Below are 18,307 nucleotides of genomic sequence, written 5' to 3'. Positions count from 1 at the left end.
TCAGGATGGATGGTGGCCAAGACAGGCTCTGTGTCCCTGCTGGAGCCTGCCAAGGGTGCGCTTGGCTTCCAGAGCTCGCCCAGGTTAGAGGAGCTAACACCAAGCCCATTTCTTCAGCCGAGGGTTTCAGACTGAGGTTTTGTTGGAGCAAACCATGGCATGCTTTCACAGAATCACAGAATATTAGGAGTTGGAAGGGACCTCGAAAGCTCATCCAGTCCAACCCCTCTGCCAGAGCAGGATCTCCAGAGCAGTCACACAGGAACACGGCCAGAGATTTGGGTGTCTCCAGAGAAGGAGACTCCACAACCTCTCTGGGCAGCCTGGTGCTGCTCTTGCCTTGATTTTGGCTGGTGAGGTCTGTCTTCAGACAGACTAATGGCAAGAGTGAGGGAAACCGCTGAAGGTGCTGAGGAAACCAGAAAATGTCACCTCATCTTTGAAAAGTCCTGGTGATGTGGGGAGGTTCATGGCACCTGGAAAAAGGCAGATGTCCCTCCTGTCTTCAAGAAGGGTAAGAAGAAAGATCTGGGAATCTACCCCATTGCATTCTCCAAGGAGGTGGCTGGCTGTGTGGACAAGGGGAGCAGTGAATGTTCACCTGGGCTTTAGCAAACTTTGGACACTGTCTCCTGTAGTGGGAGGGAGAGGCAATGGAGACAAACTGGAGCAGAAGAAACTCCAGCTCAAATTAAGGAAAACCTTTCTCACTGCAAGTGTGGTCAAACATTGGAAAAGATCATTGAATATCCTCGCATGACAAAGCTGGGACCTGGTGCCCTTTCCAAGAAGTTCAGATACCAGTAGCTTGGTCTCCTGTCATCCTGGAAAAGCCATAGATCCGGCCAGGACTGTCATTGGTGGCCGCTGTCCATCTGGGTGGTGAACACCCTGTGCCTTTCCTCTTCCTGATGCTGCTCTGCCTGCTGACGCAGCCCAGGAAGCTCCAGGAGCTGCCTCGGCAGAGGTTGGTCCTTGCCCTGAGCCACGTTCTCCCCAGCCACCTCCTTGAGAAGAGCTGCTGTGTGCCGTGGTTGGGCTCCATGGAGACGTCATCCCTAGGTGGCTTCCGGCCACTGCTTTCACGCTGATGATGGCTTCAGAAGCGCTGTGGAGAGCCACATCACTCAGCCCTTCCAGGGATTGCCTTCTCCTGGGTTATCCCACCTCTGGGAAAATTCCTCTGGGAGCCCTTGGTTGGCAGATGGCAGCTCAGGCAGCCTGGAGCTGGCTTTTGATGGCTTGTCAAAAAGAGGCAATTTGGGGGGGGGGCGAGGCAGCTGGCACCCTCCATTCCAGCTGATGCTGGTCATGGGGACCCAGGCTGTTGGCAGAGAGCAGTTCTGCTGACTCCCTCAGCACCTTCTGAGCCCACACTGAGAAATGCTGGATCTGGTGAGGTCCTGCAGCACTGCATGGGGCTCCATCCTGGAGCACTTTTTTTGCCTGGTCCAAAGCCTGCCCTGGGGAGCAGAGTGGTTGATGTGCTCACTTCTATTGATCCGAGGAGGCCACCCAGCCTCTGCCTCTGATCCTTGCTGTAGGGCAGCAGCTTTGTCATTTTGGCATTGTCACCTGGGGCATTTCGGCTCTGGCGAGGCCCTGCCCGCAGCACCCTGTAGTGGCCACCAGCACCCATCCCCATCCATTGCAGATGCCCAGTGCAAGGTGATGGGGCTGGGCTGACCTCCCAGTGCTGGGAAAGGTAGACCTACCCTTTCCATGCTCACTGGCCAGCTTTAGACAGAAATACATCCCCATGAGCCACCGTGAGGGGCTGCAGAGGCCATGGATCCCTCAACCCTTGAAGGCTGGAGCCATGGGGAGATGCTGCTGCTCCTGGCTGGGAGGCACTGGTGGGATGTCCTGCTCGTCCAGGTGAAGCCACGCAGGAGGAGTAGAAGGGCTGGGCAGGGCTGTCCTCTCCTCCCAGCGGGGCCGGTGGGCCGCGGGCGCCGTCGCTTTCATTTCACTTCTCTTGCTCAGGCGGTAAATCTTGCCTGACGGGGCAGGAAGAGGCACAGAGCACGGGAGGGGGAGGAGGCACCGAGGCGGTGGTGCTGCCGGGTTGGTAACCTCAGCGCTTCCTCCCAGCGGGGTGCGTTTCCCGCGGCGCCCAAGGATGCTGCCCTGACACCCGCATCCCTGGGTGAGTGACCCTGTGGTCCCAACCATGGCTGCTGCGTCCCCCGAAGGGATCCCTGCTGAGCTGCAAGGTAAGCATCACCTGCTGCCGCGACGCCACGGCACCGATGCCACATGGAGAGCACCGGTACGGGGCCTGCTCGGCCCTGCTTTGCCGTGCTGGGGTTGTTTTTGGTTTCTGGGGTATAGATCTGTTTTTGGTTTCCTCACCAGCAGCAGCTGTGGTTCAGGGGGATCCTAACAGGGTCTGGGTGCCCCAAAACTCACATGCTTGAGGATGCTGCTTGGGCCAAAAGCATCCCCAGATGCCATCCTGGCTTCTCAAGGATGTAGTTCTCCATGGCTCCCTCTGCCTGGTTTGGGTGTGCAGCCTGGTGCTGCTTGCTCCCATGGACTTGGGGTCCCCCAGGGTTCCCCAGCAACTCCCCAGAGTGGCACAGCCTGCCCCAGCTCCCCAGCAGCAATCGCAGCACTGCTGCTCCCAGCGTTCCCTCATTTGATTGAAAAAGCAAAAGGCCATGGAGGTCTCAGGGTCCTGCAGTGCCCCCAGCCCCACCGAGGTTTGTGGAGGCGTGGGAAGAAGCTGGGTCACTGCATCCTGGCTCTGCCAGGGTGGGTCCCTGGGGACGTGCAGCTCAAGCCACCCGCGGGGCTCTCGGTGTCATTGTGAAAACCTGGTGATGGGCAATTGTGGTTCTCATCCTGTTCCTCCAAGTGAGAGGTGGGAGTCAAGAGAGACAGGGAGGTGATGCTCGAGACAGGAGCGGTGCTCACGCTGCTCTGCAATGACTGTGGGAGCAACTGGTTTGCAGGCACGGGGAGGCTGGTGTGCTCGTACAACCTGTGCATGTCACAACTGAGAGGTCCCAAAGAGATGCAAACCCTGGCTGCTCTGAGGAGACAGGACTTGCGTACTGAGTTGGTCCCAAGTGGTAAATTTGAGAAGCAAGGAAAAGAAATTAGGATCCAGCCATTGCTCAGTGCTGGCTCCAAGCGAGCATTGCTGTGCCAAAGCTCGTGCAGTGTAAACCTGGCTTCCGCCACCTCCCTTCATGGGGACATTGGTCTTTTCAGAGGGCATCACTGCCTTCCTGGGGACAAAGAAGGTCCTCCTGGTGATGAGTGTCCAGCTGCAGGTGAAATCCAAGTATGACGACTACATCTTGGTAGGTGCAGAGCCCAGCTTGGTTCCTCCCTTCCCAAATTCATGGCTGCAGCAGGGGACAGGGGTGGCTCCTGTGTCACTGCTGTCCCTTTTCACCCCAATGTCCCCCTGCCCAGGTGCTGACGCCATGGCGAGCCTATGTGCTGCCAGTGATGCTGCCGGTGAGGGTAAGTGCTGGGGATGCTGCGGTAGAGCCCTATGGCTCCTGGGTGGGCACTGCCTGGTGGCGTGGGGCACAGGGATGGGTGTCCTGGGCCACCGGGTCTGGGAAGCCTCCAGGAACAGGATGAGGAGGAGGATGGGGTGAAGGGGAGCGGTTTGGGTTGGGGGGCATGACCAGGCACTGCCTGGGGCACTGGGAAGGGTGGAAGCTGGGCCCATCAGTGCTGGGGCTGATCTTGCTCCTCTTCCCCACAGGTCCACAGCAGCTTCAGCTTCCTGGAGGTGCAGGAGATGACGGTGCGAGAGCCCAGCTTGGTGAGTGCCACCAACACCGGTGGCAAACCCATCCCAGGCACCCACCCCCCACTGTGGCAGGCCTTGTCCTGGAGCCCACTGTGGAGCCTGAGGGTGTCCTGGCCCCTGTTACACATTGCGGGTCACCAGTGATGACCTGTGACAGCCCTGCAGGGCGTTTATCCCTTCACCACCTCTAAAGACATCCTCTTACAGCCCCCCTTGGGTATTGCCCATGGGCCTGGAGGTGCGAGAAGCACCCAGGGGTGCTAGGGGGGACTGTGGGTGCCTGCAGCTCTTCCCCTCTGGCCTACACAGGCAGCGCCAGGCCGTGGCACCTCCCACTCGGCAGGGACAAGGTGACAAACGGCTGCTGGCTTACCAAGGCCAGGCCAAATTTAGCAGGAGGGTGTTTTAAACCTTGTTAATCCTCTTAGAGACAGAGACAGAGAGAGGTGTGTGCGCAGGGCAGATGCGGTGGGTGGGAGCCATGGAAGAGAGGAACAGGAGGCCCTGGTCTGGATGTGTGGGCCAGAACAGGGCCGCGGTGCTCGTTAGCCTCTTTTGCTCATTAAAGCATCATCAGCGATGGTGGACCCAGTCTCTAAAGAGGTTTTCTGCTGCTCGGCTGAGCTCTGGGGGAGAAATAGAGGACATGGGCAGAGAGCGAGGGCTGAAACCCCGTGGTGGAGGGAGCGAGGCCCTGACTGGGTACGGGGAGTACAGTGGTTGTTGTGCAGGCAGAGCACAGCCAGTGCCAGGCCTCGCAGCCCCGGGTGGAAGCGTTGTCCCTGCGCAGTGCCAGCGGATAATTGTCATATCGCTCCCACGCCTCAATCAGTCTGTAATTAAACAGGGAGCGTGTTGCCATGGGACTGATTTTTTTTTTCTTTTTTTTTCCTCTGCTAGGAACCAAAAGCTTAAAAAAGCCTCAAATGTGATTAGATACATTCAGGGAGGAAACCTCTAACCCTCTGCCCTCCAGCTGCGGCTGCTGCCGGCAGAGTCAAGGCCACTCTCGCCCACACCGCTTTGGGCTGCTTTTGTGTTAGTTTAGCTTGAATTCTGGGTGCTTTTGTGTTAGTTTAGCTTGAATTCTGGGGATGTTTATCCCTTGTTCTGGCACGTTGCAATCTCTTTAGTGTGTTTTGTCCTCAGTTCCCGGTGCTTGCAGCCTTCTCTGTGCTCTGGCTGGGTTTGTAAGCAGCAGCTGGGTGTCTGCAGTGAGGAGCTGATGGCTGTCACCGTTGCGTCTGGAGGTTTGGGGACGCTGCATGCTGCCAGCTCACTCAGGCATCTTCCATCCTTTGGACCCTGCAGGTTGTCATAGAAACGGATGCAGCACCTTACGCCTTCCGGTTCATGTCCTTCGATGATCTGGAGCAAGTTGTCATCCATGTCACTATGTCACTTAAGAAGGTCTTGCCAGACTCATCCCCTGGGTAAGGGTCTCCTGCCCCTCAAGGACAGTGGTGTAGGTATCAGAGCAACCTCTTTGCTGAGAAAAGCCCCAAATATGGAAAAAATTCAGGAAAAACTGTACTGATGGAGGCCAGACCCTGCTCCCTGATTCCACTGGGGGGAATATTTCTGGCCACCCTCACACACAAGGGTTGTAGCTACATGGAAAGTGGTGGGGATGCTCTCCTCCCAGCCCACCGCCATGCATCCCTCTGGTCCTTCCCCAGGACGCTGCTCAAGAAGTCACCCCCAAACCTATACGAGAGGATCCGCTGGATCACGGACTCGCTGGAGGAGATGCTGCAGAGCAGCCCTGGGCCCTGTGGTAAGCCCTGTTTTCCACCCAGCATGGGCCAAGAGGGTTGAGGAGCACCTTGGGGACCATGTAGCTCTCCAGAAAGGAGCAGGACAGCTGTGGGGCAGGGATGCTCAGTGTCCACCAATGAGGATGTGCAGCTGTGGATGCTTCCACCCACTTCATGTGGCATCGCTGCAGAGCTGGGGACTTTTCCCATAGCCTGGTTTGAAGCAGGACACCTCCATCACCATCATAGGCACCTTGCCTGCTATCTACCTGGGTCAGGCAAAGCCAGCAGCAGCCCCTGGAGTTGTGTGATCACTTTTGGGCTGGCAGGAGACCATGCAGAACACCTTTGAGGAGGGAAGGGAGACTCTCCACCACCCTTCTTGTGTTTTCTGCCTTCCCCAAAGGTCTTTTTTCATGTTCCTGTGGGAAGGTCTTGCCACCACAACTGCCTTCTTTTTGCAGGGGGGTTTTCAGAGACCTACGCTGCTTTATGTGATTACAACGGCTTTGCCTTCCGTGAGGAGATCCAGTGGGTAAGCTGGTCTGTCCCATGGAGATGATGACAGTACCACTGGGCAGGCAGGGATGCAGGATGCTTACAGGGCTGCTGGGGCTGGGAACATCCCAGGGACATCCCAGAGCTGGGGACTGCAGTTTTGCCTGGGTTGAATGTCCTCTGCTCTTTGGTGGGGTGGAATCAAATCACAGGTAGGGATTAGATGCCTTGGACTGGGTTGTTTCCCAGACTGTCACGTAAGGAGAGCCTCTGGGAATCTGGGACTTTGGTAGGTGTCCCTGGTAGAGGAGAACCCTGCTGTCCCCCTCTTCCTCTGGGACACTGGCTCCAGCCCACCTCTTCTGGCCAGTCCCTGCAGAAGTGGCCCTAGACCCACCAAGATCTCACCAGTCTGGGATCTCCCCTGCCAGCTGCAGTGCTAGGGGAGGTTTTAGGCTCTGCATTTAGGCAAGAGCCTCCCTAGGGGAGGGTCCCCAAGGGCTCAGCACTGGGCACCCAAGCCCTCCCCAGGACCAGGTGCTGAGCCTGATCTGTGTATCCATCCATCCGGGCAGGATGTAGATAACATCTACCACAGCCAAGACTGCCGGGAGTTCAACCTGCTGGACTTCAGCCACCTGGAGAGCCGGTGAGTCTCCTGACTGTGGTCCCCCGTGCCACACTGGCACTTGTCCTCATCCTTGGCAAGGGTGGCCTGACGCATTTCTCTGCTCATATTAGAAGCTTTTTCTCGCTTTACACGCTTCAAGGACACCACATCTGCAGTCTGACGTCCTCCTACACCAAATACAGTGACCCCTGTCCCATGGGGTGACGGCCCCCAGAGGCTGGGCAGCCTCCACTGCTCATTTTTAACACTTAAATAATGCCACAAGCTGCTTACGAAGGTGGAAACCGAAATTCACAGTGGCTTCTGGCAGCTCGTGGCTGTCAGGTGTTTCCGTATGCAAAGCAGCCGGTGCTACACCCCCTCACATATAAAAATATATATAACAAATAGCTGTTATGGGGTCATAACCTCAGAGTGGGGTTGTGAGTGATGGCTGTGCCCAAAGTCATCCCCACAGGGCTCAGCTGTGTCTTCATCCCTGGAAAGGTGAAGGATTCAGCTCAAACTTGTTTCCAGTTGAGCAAAACCTGCGCTGTTCTTTACATGGGTGCTCAGGATTAAAAACAAAACAACCGAAATCAGAGGTTTTGACAGAAGCAGGCAAATATTTTTATTATTTTATTTTTGCAAAGGGAATAATGCAGGGAAGCTAAGCTGTGTTTGTGGGTTGCTTTAAATTCATGAACCTCAGTCTTGTACCATTGAATGGGGTCTTCATTTCAATTCTGAGGTTGGGTGTCTCGGGACACTCATTTGGGACTGGGCTTGGCTCAGCCTGGCCCCCGACTCCCTTGTCCTTGTCACCCTGCAGAGACATCGCGCTGAGCATCGCTGCCTTGTCCTTCAACCTGTGGTTCACCAGGCTCTCCTGCAAGGACTTCAAGCTGGTGAGTGCTGGTGCTGCAGCGCTGGGAACACTGGAGGTGGCCATGGTTTCCAGAAAGGCTTTCTTCTCCCCTGCCAGAACCAGGAGATTTCAGAGCAGCTGCTCTACATGCTCAGCAAATCGGTGACCCTGGAGGAGCTGGTGCTGGAAAACAGCGGCTTGAAAGCGTAAGCAAAGGTGTTGCAGGACATTGAAGGAGCAGGAGCTGGTGGCACAAGCCCGTAAGGCCATGGGGTTGGTGGCCATGTCTCCTGGTGGCCACCTCTCAGATGGGTGACGCTTCTCCCTGCAGTGACTTTGCGCAGAGGATGGCCCAGGTGCTCAGCAACCATCCTGACTCTGTCCTGCACACCATCAACCTTGCTGGCAACCAGCTGGAAGACAGAGGTACCCAACTTCTGGGATGGGATGAGTTTCCACACCTGAAAACTGGTGTTCAACTCCAGATCCCACTGGCAGCTGCCATCTGCCCTGGGGACTGTAGCTCTGGGTGAGATGGATGCAGCTGTTCAGGGCTCTCTGCTCTCTCATCAGGGGTTATTGCCTTCAGCCGACACATGGAGAAGAGCCTCAAGGGTCTGCAGAGCCTCAGTGTGGCCAGGACGATGCTCACTGCCAAAGGTACAGCCCAGCATCCTGCTCCCTGCCTATGTGTGGTGGTGCTTGAGGCCAAGCTGCCACCAAAGAGGTGGCTGGAGGGGCTACATGGACACCCTGGAAAGGGCACCTTCAAGGATGTGATGTCCTGCTGCCCCAGCTGTAGGAAAGTGCCCCTTCCTCTGCTCCATGGCTCTCCCAGGTGCAGGAACCCATGAGCCTCCATCTCTCCCTCTCTCCTTGAGCAGGGATGAGCACGTTATGCAAGGCCCTTGCAGATAACAAAGCCATTGGATCCTCCCTCCGGCACTTGGACCTCTCTGGGAACCCCAGCACCTTGGCTGGGGACGACATCAGTGTGAGTGCCCCGGCTGCGATGGGTGACACCACCTGGGCTCTGTCCCCTGCATGGCCTCGGTGGCTTTAGTCCCCAGGGATGGAGACTGCGAGACCTCCCTGCCTATCTGGAAGCATCTGGGGGATGCACTGGGGACATCTCCATGCATCTCCTCATGGGAAGGGTGGGAGGTGCCACCCTGGAGCAAGGAGGCATCCCAGGAGTGAGCAGCATGGGGCTGGGTCCCTCTGTGCTGGGTCCATTCCTGCACTCAGAAAGAGGGAGGAGGATCTGGGATTTCCAGAGTGCTGGGTGGAGGGTCAGGGTCCTGGGCATCGCCACTGAGCCCTCTCTGCCCGCAGAACCTGCAGAGCCTCCTCCGCCAGTGCCACTCGCTCTCCCATCTCAGCCTGGCTGGCACCGATTGCCCTTTGGATGCTGTGAGTACCTGCGCAGGGTGTCCTGACAGCGAGCCCTTGCCTTCAGTCCCCCTCCTAAAACTGTGCTGTGCTGCTGGGGGTGCTGCCACCCCATCCTGGCTGACATGGGGCAGCGGGCAGCCAGCCCCACTCTGTCCCCACTGTCACAGGTGGGTTGGGGGCTCTGGGGTCAGCAGGAGGAAGAGGGGGACCCCCAGCATGGGACAGACCCCTTTAGCACCCTCACAGTTCATCCCATACCATCACCCATCCCTCCCTGGGTGGTGTGAGGGGCTGCAGTGCTGGCTGGGTTCTCCTCAACATGACCCTCATCCCCACCCCGGCAGCTCTTTGGAGCCCTGGTCCACGGATGCCACAGCAGCCTCACATATCTGGATCTCTCAAAAAATGTCTACTCCCACAAGTAAGCCCCGGGGCTGTGGGGAGGCATGTGTGGTACCTGGGCGGGTGGCCGGTGCTGGGCAGTAGATGATGCTACGTTGTGACCATCATTTTCAGGAGGGTGAAGACCATCTCCCCAGACATCAAGGAGTTTTTCAGCCAGGCCTGTGCCCTCCAACACGTCTCCCTGGCAGGTACCAAGCTGCCAGCAGATGCTGTGAGGTAAGGTGGGGCTGCGAGTCCAGAGAGAGGAATGGATCTGGGGTGAGCATGGTCCAGGAGGGACCTCGCTCAGGGCTTTGCGTGTTGAAGGGGCTGATGGGGAGGATAGATGGGGCTCTGAGGCAGAGCTGTGGGAAGGGTGTCTTCTCCTGCACCCCTGGACTGTTGGGGGTGTCCCATGGTAGGTGCTGGTGTCCCAATATTCACATTGATGGGTGGCTTTTGGTGACTTTTCCAGAGCATTGCTGCAAGGGCTGGCAGACAACAGTCACATCAGCGACCTGCGCCTGGACCTCAGTAACTGTGAGGTGAGGGGGCAGCACCCATGGGTGTAGCCAGGGGATCCTATTGCAGCAGCAGAGGGTGATTGCTCCTTGCATGGGAAGGTCCATGCCCTGTCCATCATGGGGCCAAGGTGACCTTCCCGACGGCAGGCTCTCGTTTGCAGGGCTCGGCGCCTCCTCTTGTACTGATGTCTTGCTGTTTCTTCCAAGCTGAGATCAGCGGGGGCCCAAGTCATCCAGGATCTCATCCCTGATGCCAGCTCCATCAGCGACCTGGACTTGTCTGACAATGGTAGGTTTGCTTTTTCCCCACCTGGGAGATCTCCATCTGCTGGTCCAGCTGCCGTGGGCTGTTTGGCAGAGGCCAGCTTGGTCCCAGCATCTCGTGAGCTTGCAGGAGTCCCCAGGGAGATGGGTAGGGTCTGCTGCTCTTGCCTGCATCTTGACCTCAATGACTAATGCGATGTTAAACTGTCACCTGTAGAAGTTCTTCAGCAGCTGCAGCGACACAGGCTGTGTCCATCACTTTCCATCACTGCATCCCCTGGAGGATGCCTCTCCCCTCATTCAAACAGACCATGTCTGGCATGGGACAATTTCTTCATCCCCTCCTGGCTCAGGACTTGCCAAAAATTCTTGGTTTACATCTTTCTTGGCACAAGCCTCAGCTCACTGAATCCAAGGTGGTCTCACCTTGGGATATGAAGCATTGAAAAGGTCTTCAGGGGCTGAAATTTCTCACCTCTTTGCAGGACCTTGCAGCCTCCGCTGGTGACCTCTCTCTGCTGTGGCCTGCAAAGCCATGGGGCTATGGGCAAGCAACCCTAATTATCACAATCATCACCTTTGACAGTTCCTTATTTCACCTTTTTAGGCCCCAGACCCTAAAGCTGCCTTGCTGAGATCTCAGCAGACATGCAGCACCTTGATAGCCAGATGGCTCTGGCAAAGCTGATGTGGTTTGAAGTCATTAAAAAACTGGTTTAGGCCATAAGTTCTCCAAAAGCTCACTCTCTTAACCAAAAATCTTCCTCTATCCTTTGCCAAAATGTGCTTCTATTTTTGGCTGTCTCTGTAGAGCATCCCCATGTAGAGGGACAGACCCGTAGGTGGGTCTTGGTGCGTCTTGCTCCCTGGCTGGCAGAGCAGCTTGGGGAGCAGATCCTGGCCCTGTGGGAAGGGCCTCACCTTCCCAAATTTCCCTGGGGATGCTGCAGCCATGAGGATGGGGGTATAGGCAGCTGCCTGCGAGCTGAGAGAGCTCCTCCCATGTTGGCCAGAGTGGTTGTAGGGTGAGGGAGTGCACATCCCTGTGGGATGGCAGAAAGCAAGAGCCCTCTCTAGCTCCATAAGTGCTCCCTGTGGCTCAGCACAGTCTTGGCACCCCAAATAGGAGTCCCCAGACACCCCAGTTGCTCTCTATCCATCTTGGCCCTGCACAGGTCTTCAGTCTCCTTGGGGGAGCTGTGAAAAGGAGGAAGATGTTTAGGTGTTGCCCTGGGCATCTCTCTAACATCCCACTGTGGCATCTTGGTGGCTCTGTGGGTCTCCACTGTGGGACCACCCTGTCACCTTGATGCCACCTCTGTGGTCCAGACTGTTTGGAGCATCCCAGTGGGTATCCTCTATCTCTTGCAGGCTTTGACCCTGACATGGTGACGCTGGTGCTCTCCATTGGCAGAAGCAAGTCCATCAGACACGTCTCTCTGGGGAAGAACTTCAACATCAAATCCAAGTGAGTGCAAAGTTGCAGCACCTGGGCCAGGAACCGTCCTGGCACTGTGCACCCAGATCATCACTCAAGACCATGGGCTGGTCAGGAATCCCAAGGATTGCCTGCATGTCCTGCCTGCTCCAACCCAATGAGAGCCTGGGGCCATGACGGGCTGTCCCCTGCTCCCCGTGCAGTCCTGATGGGGCTGCAGGGGACAGGGCACAGCCTTGGGCAAGAGCAGGAGGGAGGGCAGAGCTCTGGCAGCTGTCCCTGTGGGCCCAAGGGATGCATGTGGGATGTGTGGGGATACACATATAACCCCTCCATCTCTCCTGCAGGGAGGGGCTGCTGGATGTCCTGCACCGCATCGTCCAGCTCACCCAGGAGGACGACTGTGTAAGTTCAGCTTGTCCTCCGCCTTCCCAACCATCCCACCCGTGCTCTCAGTCCCCCTCAGCCACCACCATGCAGCCTCTGGTACTGTCCAGATCCAGGCTTGGAGTAAATCTCCCTCCCACTGCCATTCAAACCCTTCTGTTTGCCTCTGCCTGAGGCAGCTGCTCAGTCAGAGAAGCGGGAGCTGTTCCTGTTCCTCTGGGAGAGCGGGAGCCTGTGTCTGGCCAAAGGCACCAAGATGCTTGGTGTAACCTGGCTGCAGCCCAGCTTTCCAAATAAATCTCTTTCCTCCTCACTGTCAGCCAGGCGTCTGAGCTAAACCAAACACAGGGTGGTGCCTAAGTGTCTCCTGGCCTCCTTTTTTGAGGGGTTTAGCATGGCTTGAACTCCCTGAAACCAGCACCAGGCACCCACAGTGGCTGCCAGCCAGGAATGGAGGCTGTGTCTGCAGCAGGAACACACATCCTGATGTGTGTCCTGGCAGTCTCTCCCCCTCCTTGTCCCCTTTCTAGCCTCTCCAGTCCCTGTCTGTGGCCGAATCTCGCCTCAAGCTGGGAACCAACGTCCTGCTGAGCGCCCTGGGCAGTAACACCAGCCTCATCACTCTGGACATCAGCGGCAACGCTATGGGGGACACGGGGGCCAAGATGCTCGCTAAGGCCCTGCAGATCAACACAAAACTCAGGTAGCAGCAGCCCACATCGCCCTGTGTGTGCCCTTTCCACCTTGTGTTAAGTGGCCCGGGTACGGTGATCCTGGTTGTGATGCTGATGCCATCAGAGGAGGTTTATCATGGCTCCTGGTGGACACGGGTGTGGCTCAGGACCATGCATGGTCAGATTCTGTGACCATATCTTGCTGTGATGGCAATGCTGGTAGGGACATGTGAAAGACAGGAGAGCAGCTCCACCCCTGCCCTGGCACTTGCCAGCTCTTTGCCAGGCTCCTGCACAGCCTGGGATGCTGCAGCCAAACCCTTGCAGTCACTACCCTCACCCCACACTCATCAACTCCTAAAGTGCCATTTTTTGACCACATTGTGCCTACAAAGGCAAGGCAGGGACATCTGCAGGGGACAGGGAATGGGGAAGGGTCTCCCAGCCAGGGCTGTCCCTTTGGGGATGTCTGTCCTTGCCAGCAAAACGATGCCTGGTTATGTCCTCCCTGCCCCTCACTCACTTCAGGCACCCCTATAGTTCTAAACTCCTTGCAAGGCCCAAGTTTAGCTTTTGAATAGTGAGGTTCAGATTTTTTAATCCCATTTCCAGGCTTTCTGGTGCCTGGGGTTGGCCTTGGGCTCACTCCTCCTGGCAGCGCTCACTCCTGTCCTTCTCTTTGCAGGACCGTGGTTTGGGACAGAAACAACACAACAGCCCATGGGCTCCTGGAGGTGGCTCAGGCTTTGGAGAGGTAAGGAAGGAGCCTCTTGATCCACCTGGCATACTACCACCATTGCAAAAGAGCCTCTGACACCAGGATATTACTGACCCAGCTCCACATTGCCCAAGGCAGCCCCAGCAAGCAGAGGGAGGGGGATCTGGTGTTGGTGGGGACACAACACTCTTCCCCTTGCTCATGAAAGACAAGTAGGAGTTGTCCACCAGCCGAGCGTGCCGTCAGGTCCAATCTCTGCCCATGCAGGTTCTCTGGAGGTCTGAAGAATTAGAGGTGGATGGAGAGCCTGGGTAGTTGATCACTGCTGCCCCATTGGGGTTTGCTGCTGCCCAGTTTGGCCGTTTCCAGCTGCAGGGCTGGACCTTAGGGCAATATCCAGGCTGATGTTGGGTGGGCTCTGGACCGATGTTATGCATTGATGGGGGGTCCTGCAGCACCTGCACACTCACCTCCACGCTATCCTGCAGGAACTACACCCTCAAGTCAATGCCGTTGCCGATGAGTGATGTGGTGCAGGCGTACCGCAGCAACCCCGAGAGAACGGAGGAGGCCGTGCACAAGGTGGGGGGGAACGCCGGCTGGGGGGCTGTGACTTGGGGCCGGGTGGCACCAGCACCAGCTGCTCACAGCCTCCTGCCTGCTGCAGCTCCAGTCCTGCCTGGCGAGGAACCAGCTGCGGCGCACACTGCCCGCACAGACCTTCCGGCTGCAGCAGGGCATCCTCACCACCTCCTCTGAACAGGTTTGCTGTGTGGGACTGCATGGTTGCCCTTTCTCCCCTGCCTCGAACAACCCTGGATAGTGCATGCCATCAAATTCGGCTCATATGGGCTCTTGCAAGCAGCACAAAGCCCTTTTCACCTTTCCTGATCACAGGGCTGAGTGGTCCAGAGGGAGGAAAGTGGGGCTGGACAGAAAGGAGGTATCCAAGGAGCCCTCCTGGTTGGATCCATGTATTTCATGCATATGTGGTGCTGTGAGATCTCACTGCTATGCTACCCCATGCAGCGTGTTCCCAGCTCCCTGTGCATCCTCCCATGTGGCATCCCCAGTTGTTAGGCAGGAATGGGGCAGTGCCAGCACACCCTTCTTTGGGAAAATCGTGGCAAGAAGGGGAACAGGCAGTGCTGCTCCGGCATCGGAGCGTGACACAGCCTCTCCGTGCTCCAGATGGTGAATGAGATCTGCCTGAGCGTGCAGAAGCACCTCGACATCCTTGGAGCCTGCCCGGGCAGGGAGGCAGAGGCAGACATCCTCTGCGCCGAGGAGGCCATCAGAAACGCCAACCTCTCCGTCAGCGTGAGTCCATTGCGTGGGGAAACCCCTCGGCCTCCACTGGGGATCGAAGCGGGTTATTGATTAGTTAATGACATGATTAACCGGCAGTTGGGACCATGGGAATCATCAGGAGATGCACATCACTGAGCCCTTGCAAGATGTTAAAGAACAGCTGCGAATTTCTGAATCCCCTTCTAGAACAAGGCCCAAAATGTTCTTAATCCGCCCCCACCACACACATACAGGTGTGTGCACAAACCTCAGGAAGGGGCAGTTACAAGCGTACCCCCTCTTCAGCGAGAGCACTCCCTGCTCATGCACCCCTCCTTGGGGAAGAGGGGTGCTCCAGCTTTGGGTGTATCCTGCAATGACCATGCTGGTGAGGAACAGTCCTTGCGTCCCTTGAGGGGATCCCTCCTTGGGGCACCCTTGTCCCACCCCAGCTGGGTGCATCCCAGTGATGAGGATGCTTCATCAGCCCATGATGAAGGCCACCACCTTGTCTGGGCAGCTCCTGGCACTGTCAGCCTTAGTTTGACCCTCCTGGTCCTGCTTCTCTCTCCCAGTCACACCTGCTCTCTCCCAGTCACACCTTCTCTTCCTCTACCCTTCAAACCACCTCCTCTTCCTTTTTCCCAACTCTCTTGACACCCCTCCAGCTGCTTAATCCAGCCAAGATAGGATTTAAAAGAATGGTACTGAAAGGTGGTGAGAGGGATGGGAAAGGATCTCCCCTGATGTGAGCAGCAGCATGGCTGGATGCAGGGTCGGAAGGGAGGATCAGTGGGTGGTGAGGAGCAGGTGGAGGTCCAACTTTGGGGACCCAGGGACCACAAGGGGCCAGGATGCTCAACCCCAGCCCAGCACTGTGTGTCCCCAGGTGATGCTCTTCCGCAGGGAAGCCACAAAGGTTGTGCATAGAAGGATGGAGATGTAAGGAGGTGCCATGGGGTGATCTATGCTGTCTCTCTTTCCACCACAGATCCTACCCCTCTTGTATGAAGCAGCAAACAGCCCATACCAGAACGGCAAGCTGCAGCACAAGCTGGAGTGTCTCACGGAGGAGGCATCACAGATCTGCAGCCGGGAGATCCAGGTGGGCATCCAGCGGCATGGGATGCTCATCAGCCAAAGCCAGAGGATGAGGGACATGGTGTATCCTGAAACACAAATCCTGATAGAACAGACACTGAAAACTTCTCTTTTCCTCCCCAAACTTCAGGCGATCATGCAGGCGGTGCTGGACACAGCACAGAGCCTCTGTCCAGCTGTGGTGCAGAAGAGCGGGGTCAGGGATCAGCTGGTCAATGCCATGTCGGAGCGGATCTACCTCCAGGACCACCTCAACCTCACTGCTGTCCTGGACCAGATGATCACTGATGTCTTCAGCAAGCTGAAGTGCGTGACATGCTGTTTGTTCTTCTCACTCAACAGCACTACAGGGCTAGATGGAGATTTTGGGGGATCTCAACCAACTGCTCCCCCTCCCCACATGGTGGTGGTTCCCACTGTTGAGTTTTCTCAGCTGTGGTTTTGCTTCCCATTCAGATCCAGTTCAGATGTGTCCCCAGGGAGCTGGGAAGTCCCATGCGGTGGTGTTCCTGTGGGTGCATCCCCATGGCTGGCAGAGGGGAACCCTGACGCTCAATGAGGGTGTAGGGGGACAATGCACTCTCTCTGGCAGCATCCACCCAGCGAGCTGGATCCCAGGGCATGTCCTGGGTGCCCCTCTGTGCATCGTCTCCTCACCAAGGCATTCCCTGGGGGGGACCTGGCCTCATGGTTTGTTGGAGCTGTGGGTGCCGGTCCTGACCCCCCTCTCTCTGCTCTCAGTGAAATCAAGCTGTCTGTTACTGCTGCTGTGGCTGACTGCATTGTGGACGCCGTACTGGGAGACCTGACTGTCGCCCAGTGCAAGCTGGTGAGCACTGCGGGCTGCCAGCCCCTGTGGGATGGGGATGGAGGACTGGGATACAGGACAGGGGTGTGGGTACCCTGGCATTGCACCACAGTGACTGTAAATTTGCTCTCTGGGAGGCAGGACAATTCCCACTCAGGTTGGTTTTCCTCCTAGGTAATCCTCTCCCGGTGCGGTCACCGCGGCATTAAGGTCCTAAGCAAAGTCTGGGAGCTGCGGCGTAGCGGGGGGTGTCAGGGTGAAGCCGGGCAGCGGCCGCTTGTGCACCGGGGCAGGCGTGGGGCAGCTGTGCCGGGGCCGGCAGCCGGCTAATCAGGTCAAATCCCGGCCGCGGGTAGGGAGCGGAGCAGCACGGAGCGCACAGGGCAGCTGTGCGCGCTTCGGCCCCCGGGATAATTTAAGCACTTCCTAATGGTTTTAGGCAGAGAGCCTCCCCAAGCAGGGGCTCGACCTCCTGGCGCTGCTGCCGGAGCCGGCTGAGGACGATGCCGTGGCGCTGGCGAGGGGCAGGAATCCTCCGGATCTCACCGTGGAGGAGGTAGGGTTCGACCCCGCTGCTGCCACTGCCTGATGCCCATGCTATCACCGCCTCTTATCCGCCTTACAGGATGATGCTGGGCTTAACACCGCAGCCTCTGCGAGTGTATGCACCCCCAGCACCCCCCGAGGACAGTGCTAAGGCAATTAGCACTGGGAAATGGCACTATTAGCCTGCCTGGCCATGTTGCCGGCACTGGGAGCGTGTCCTTGCGGTGGCCCAGGCTGGTTGTGGTGGCACGTAGCCCCTCGGGTTGGCCATTGCTTTGGGACCTGGTGTCCAGCACTGCATGGGGTCCCAGCAGGGAAAGCATCTGATCTGGCCCACCCAGCACCATGGGTGGTCTTAGTGCTGGACCAGGATGAGGGGGTGTACCCTGGGGGTGACGGAGGGATTGCACCTGTCGCTGGGTGAAACCTGGCTGATTTCGGGCTGTTGTGGGATGCAACTTGCTATGGCCAGCTCGTCAACACTGATGCCACCACTGTCCCTCTCTCCCTGCAGTACAAGATGGCCCTGCGGAGGAGAAACAAGCATTTCAGGAGCATTCGGCCCACACCAACCGTGAGAAGTAAGGCCACTGTGTGGCTTTCCCTTTGCTGTGGTTTGGTGCGTGGGGGCTCGCAATAATGATACAGGAGGACTGCTGGGCAGAGCCATCCGTGGTGATGCTGTGGACAGGGTCCAATAGGGATCCAGCCCTCTTGGAAACCCTTTCCCAGTACCATGGCATGGCTCTGCAGGCAAAGCTCACCTTGAGCTTGCTCCAGTGCTGGTTTGGGGGGGGGGTGTGACTGGTTCAGCACTCATGGGGGTAAATGCCCTGAGGTTCCTGCCCACACAGCCGGGCAGGGGTGGGAGGTTTGTCCATGAGTGAATGCCAGAGCATCTCCCCTTGCCATCCCAGGAACCACCCTGGGGCATGATAGTCACAGACACCCTCAGCACCCCCAGGGAGGAGATGTTGCCCATGGGTACTCTTGCTGCTGGTGCTGAGCTGCCCCAGGCGTCTCTGCTTCTGGTGCTGCCCCACAGAGCCCTGTGTGTCTGCTGCGGGCAATGAGCAGCTGAGGGGTGGCTTCTGCTTTTTGGGGTTTTGGCTGAAGCAGAGCTTGTGCCAGACTCCAGTGCCTGGCATCCAGGTGTTCCTTGATGTCCCCAAGCCCAGCAGCATCCTCACCCCGCAGTGGGTAACCAGGGGAGCGAGAAGCTGCCTGCAGAGCAAAACGGGGCACATTTGTGGGTGCTGCTCGCCAGGTC

The 18,307-nt window shown here is 57.3% G+C and overlaps 1 protein-coding gene across 1 annotated transcript; it reads left to right on the top strand.

Annotated features, from left to right (window-relative positions):
* Positions 1-2,173: 2,173 nt before the first annotated feature.
* LOC104547932 (leucine-rich repeat-containing protein 16C-like) lies at positions 2,174-18,237 on the top strand (the record flags this gene model as incomplete). The annotated part of the gene is made up of 31 exons (XM_010193804.1): positions 2,174-2,216; positions 3,220-3,311; positions 3,427-3,477; positions 3,728-3,787; positions 5,087-5,208; positions 5,455-5,552; positions 5,997-6,067; positions 6,606-6,679; positions 7,473-7,548; positions 7,626-7,714; positions 7,840-7,934; positions 8,082-8,168; positions 8,393-8,502; positions 8,844-8,921; positions 9,248-9,324; positions 9,420-9,524; positions 9,763-9,832; positions 10,019-10,100; positions 11,447-11,543; positions 11,861-11,918; positions 12,431-12,603; positions 13,260-13,328; positions 13,781-13,874; positions 13,960-14,055; positions 14,484-14,612; positions 15,574-15,687; positions 15,814-15,989; positions 16,425-16,512; positions 16,931-17,047; positions 17,552-17,618; positions 18,083-18,237. Coding segments are annotated over exons 1-31 (2,913 nt in total), but the record flags the coding sequence as incomplete, so codon positions are not given.
* Positions 18,238-18,307: the final 70 nt, after the last annotated feature.

Source organism: Mesitornis unicolor, unplaced genomic scaffold (assembly GCF_000695765.1).
Source record: "Mesitornis unicolor isolate BGI_N332 unplaced genomic scaffold, ASM69576v1 scaffold3831, whole genome shotgun sequence".
NCBI classification, from domain to species: Eukaryota; Metazoa; Chordata; class Aves; order Mesitornithiformes; family Mesitornithidae; genus Mesitornis; species Mesitornis unicolor.
Note: the sequence above shows the minus strand (reverse complement) of the source record. Positions and strands in the feature narration are given on the sequence as shown.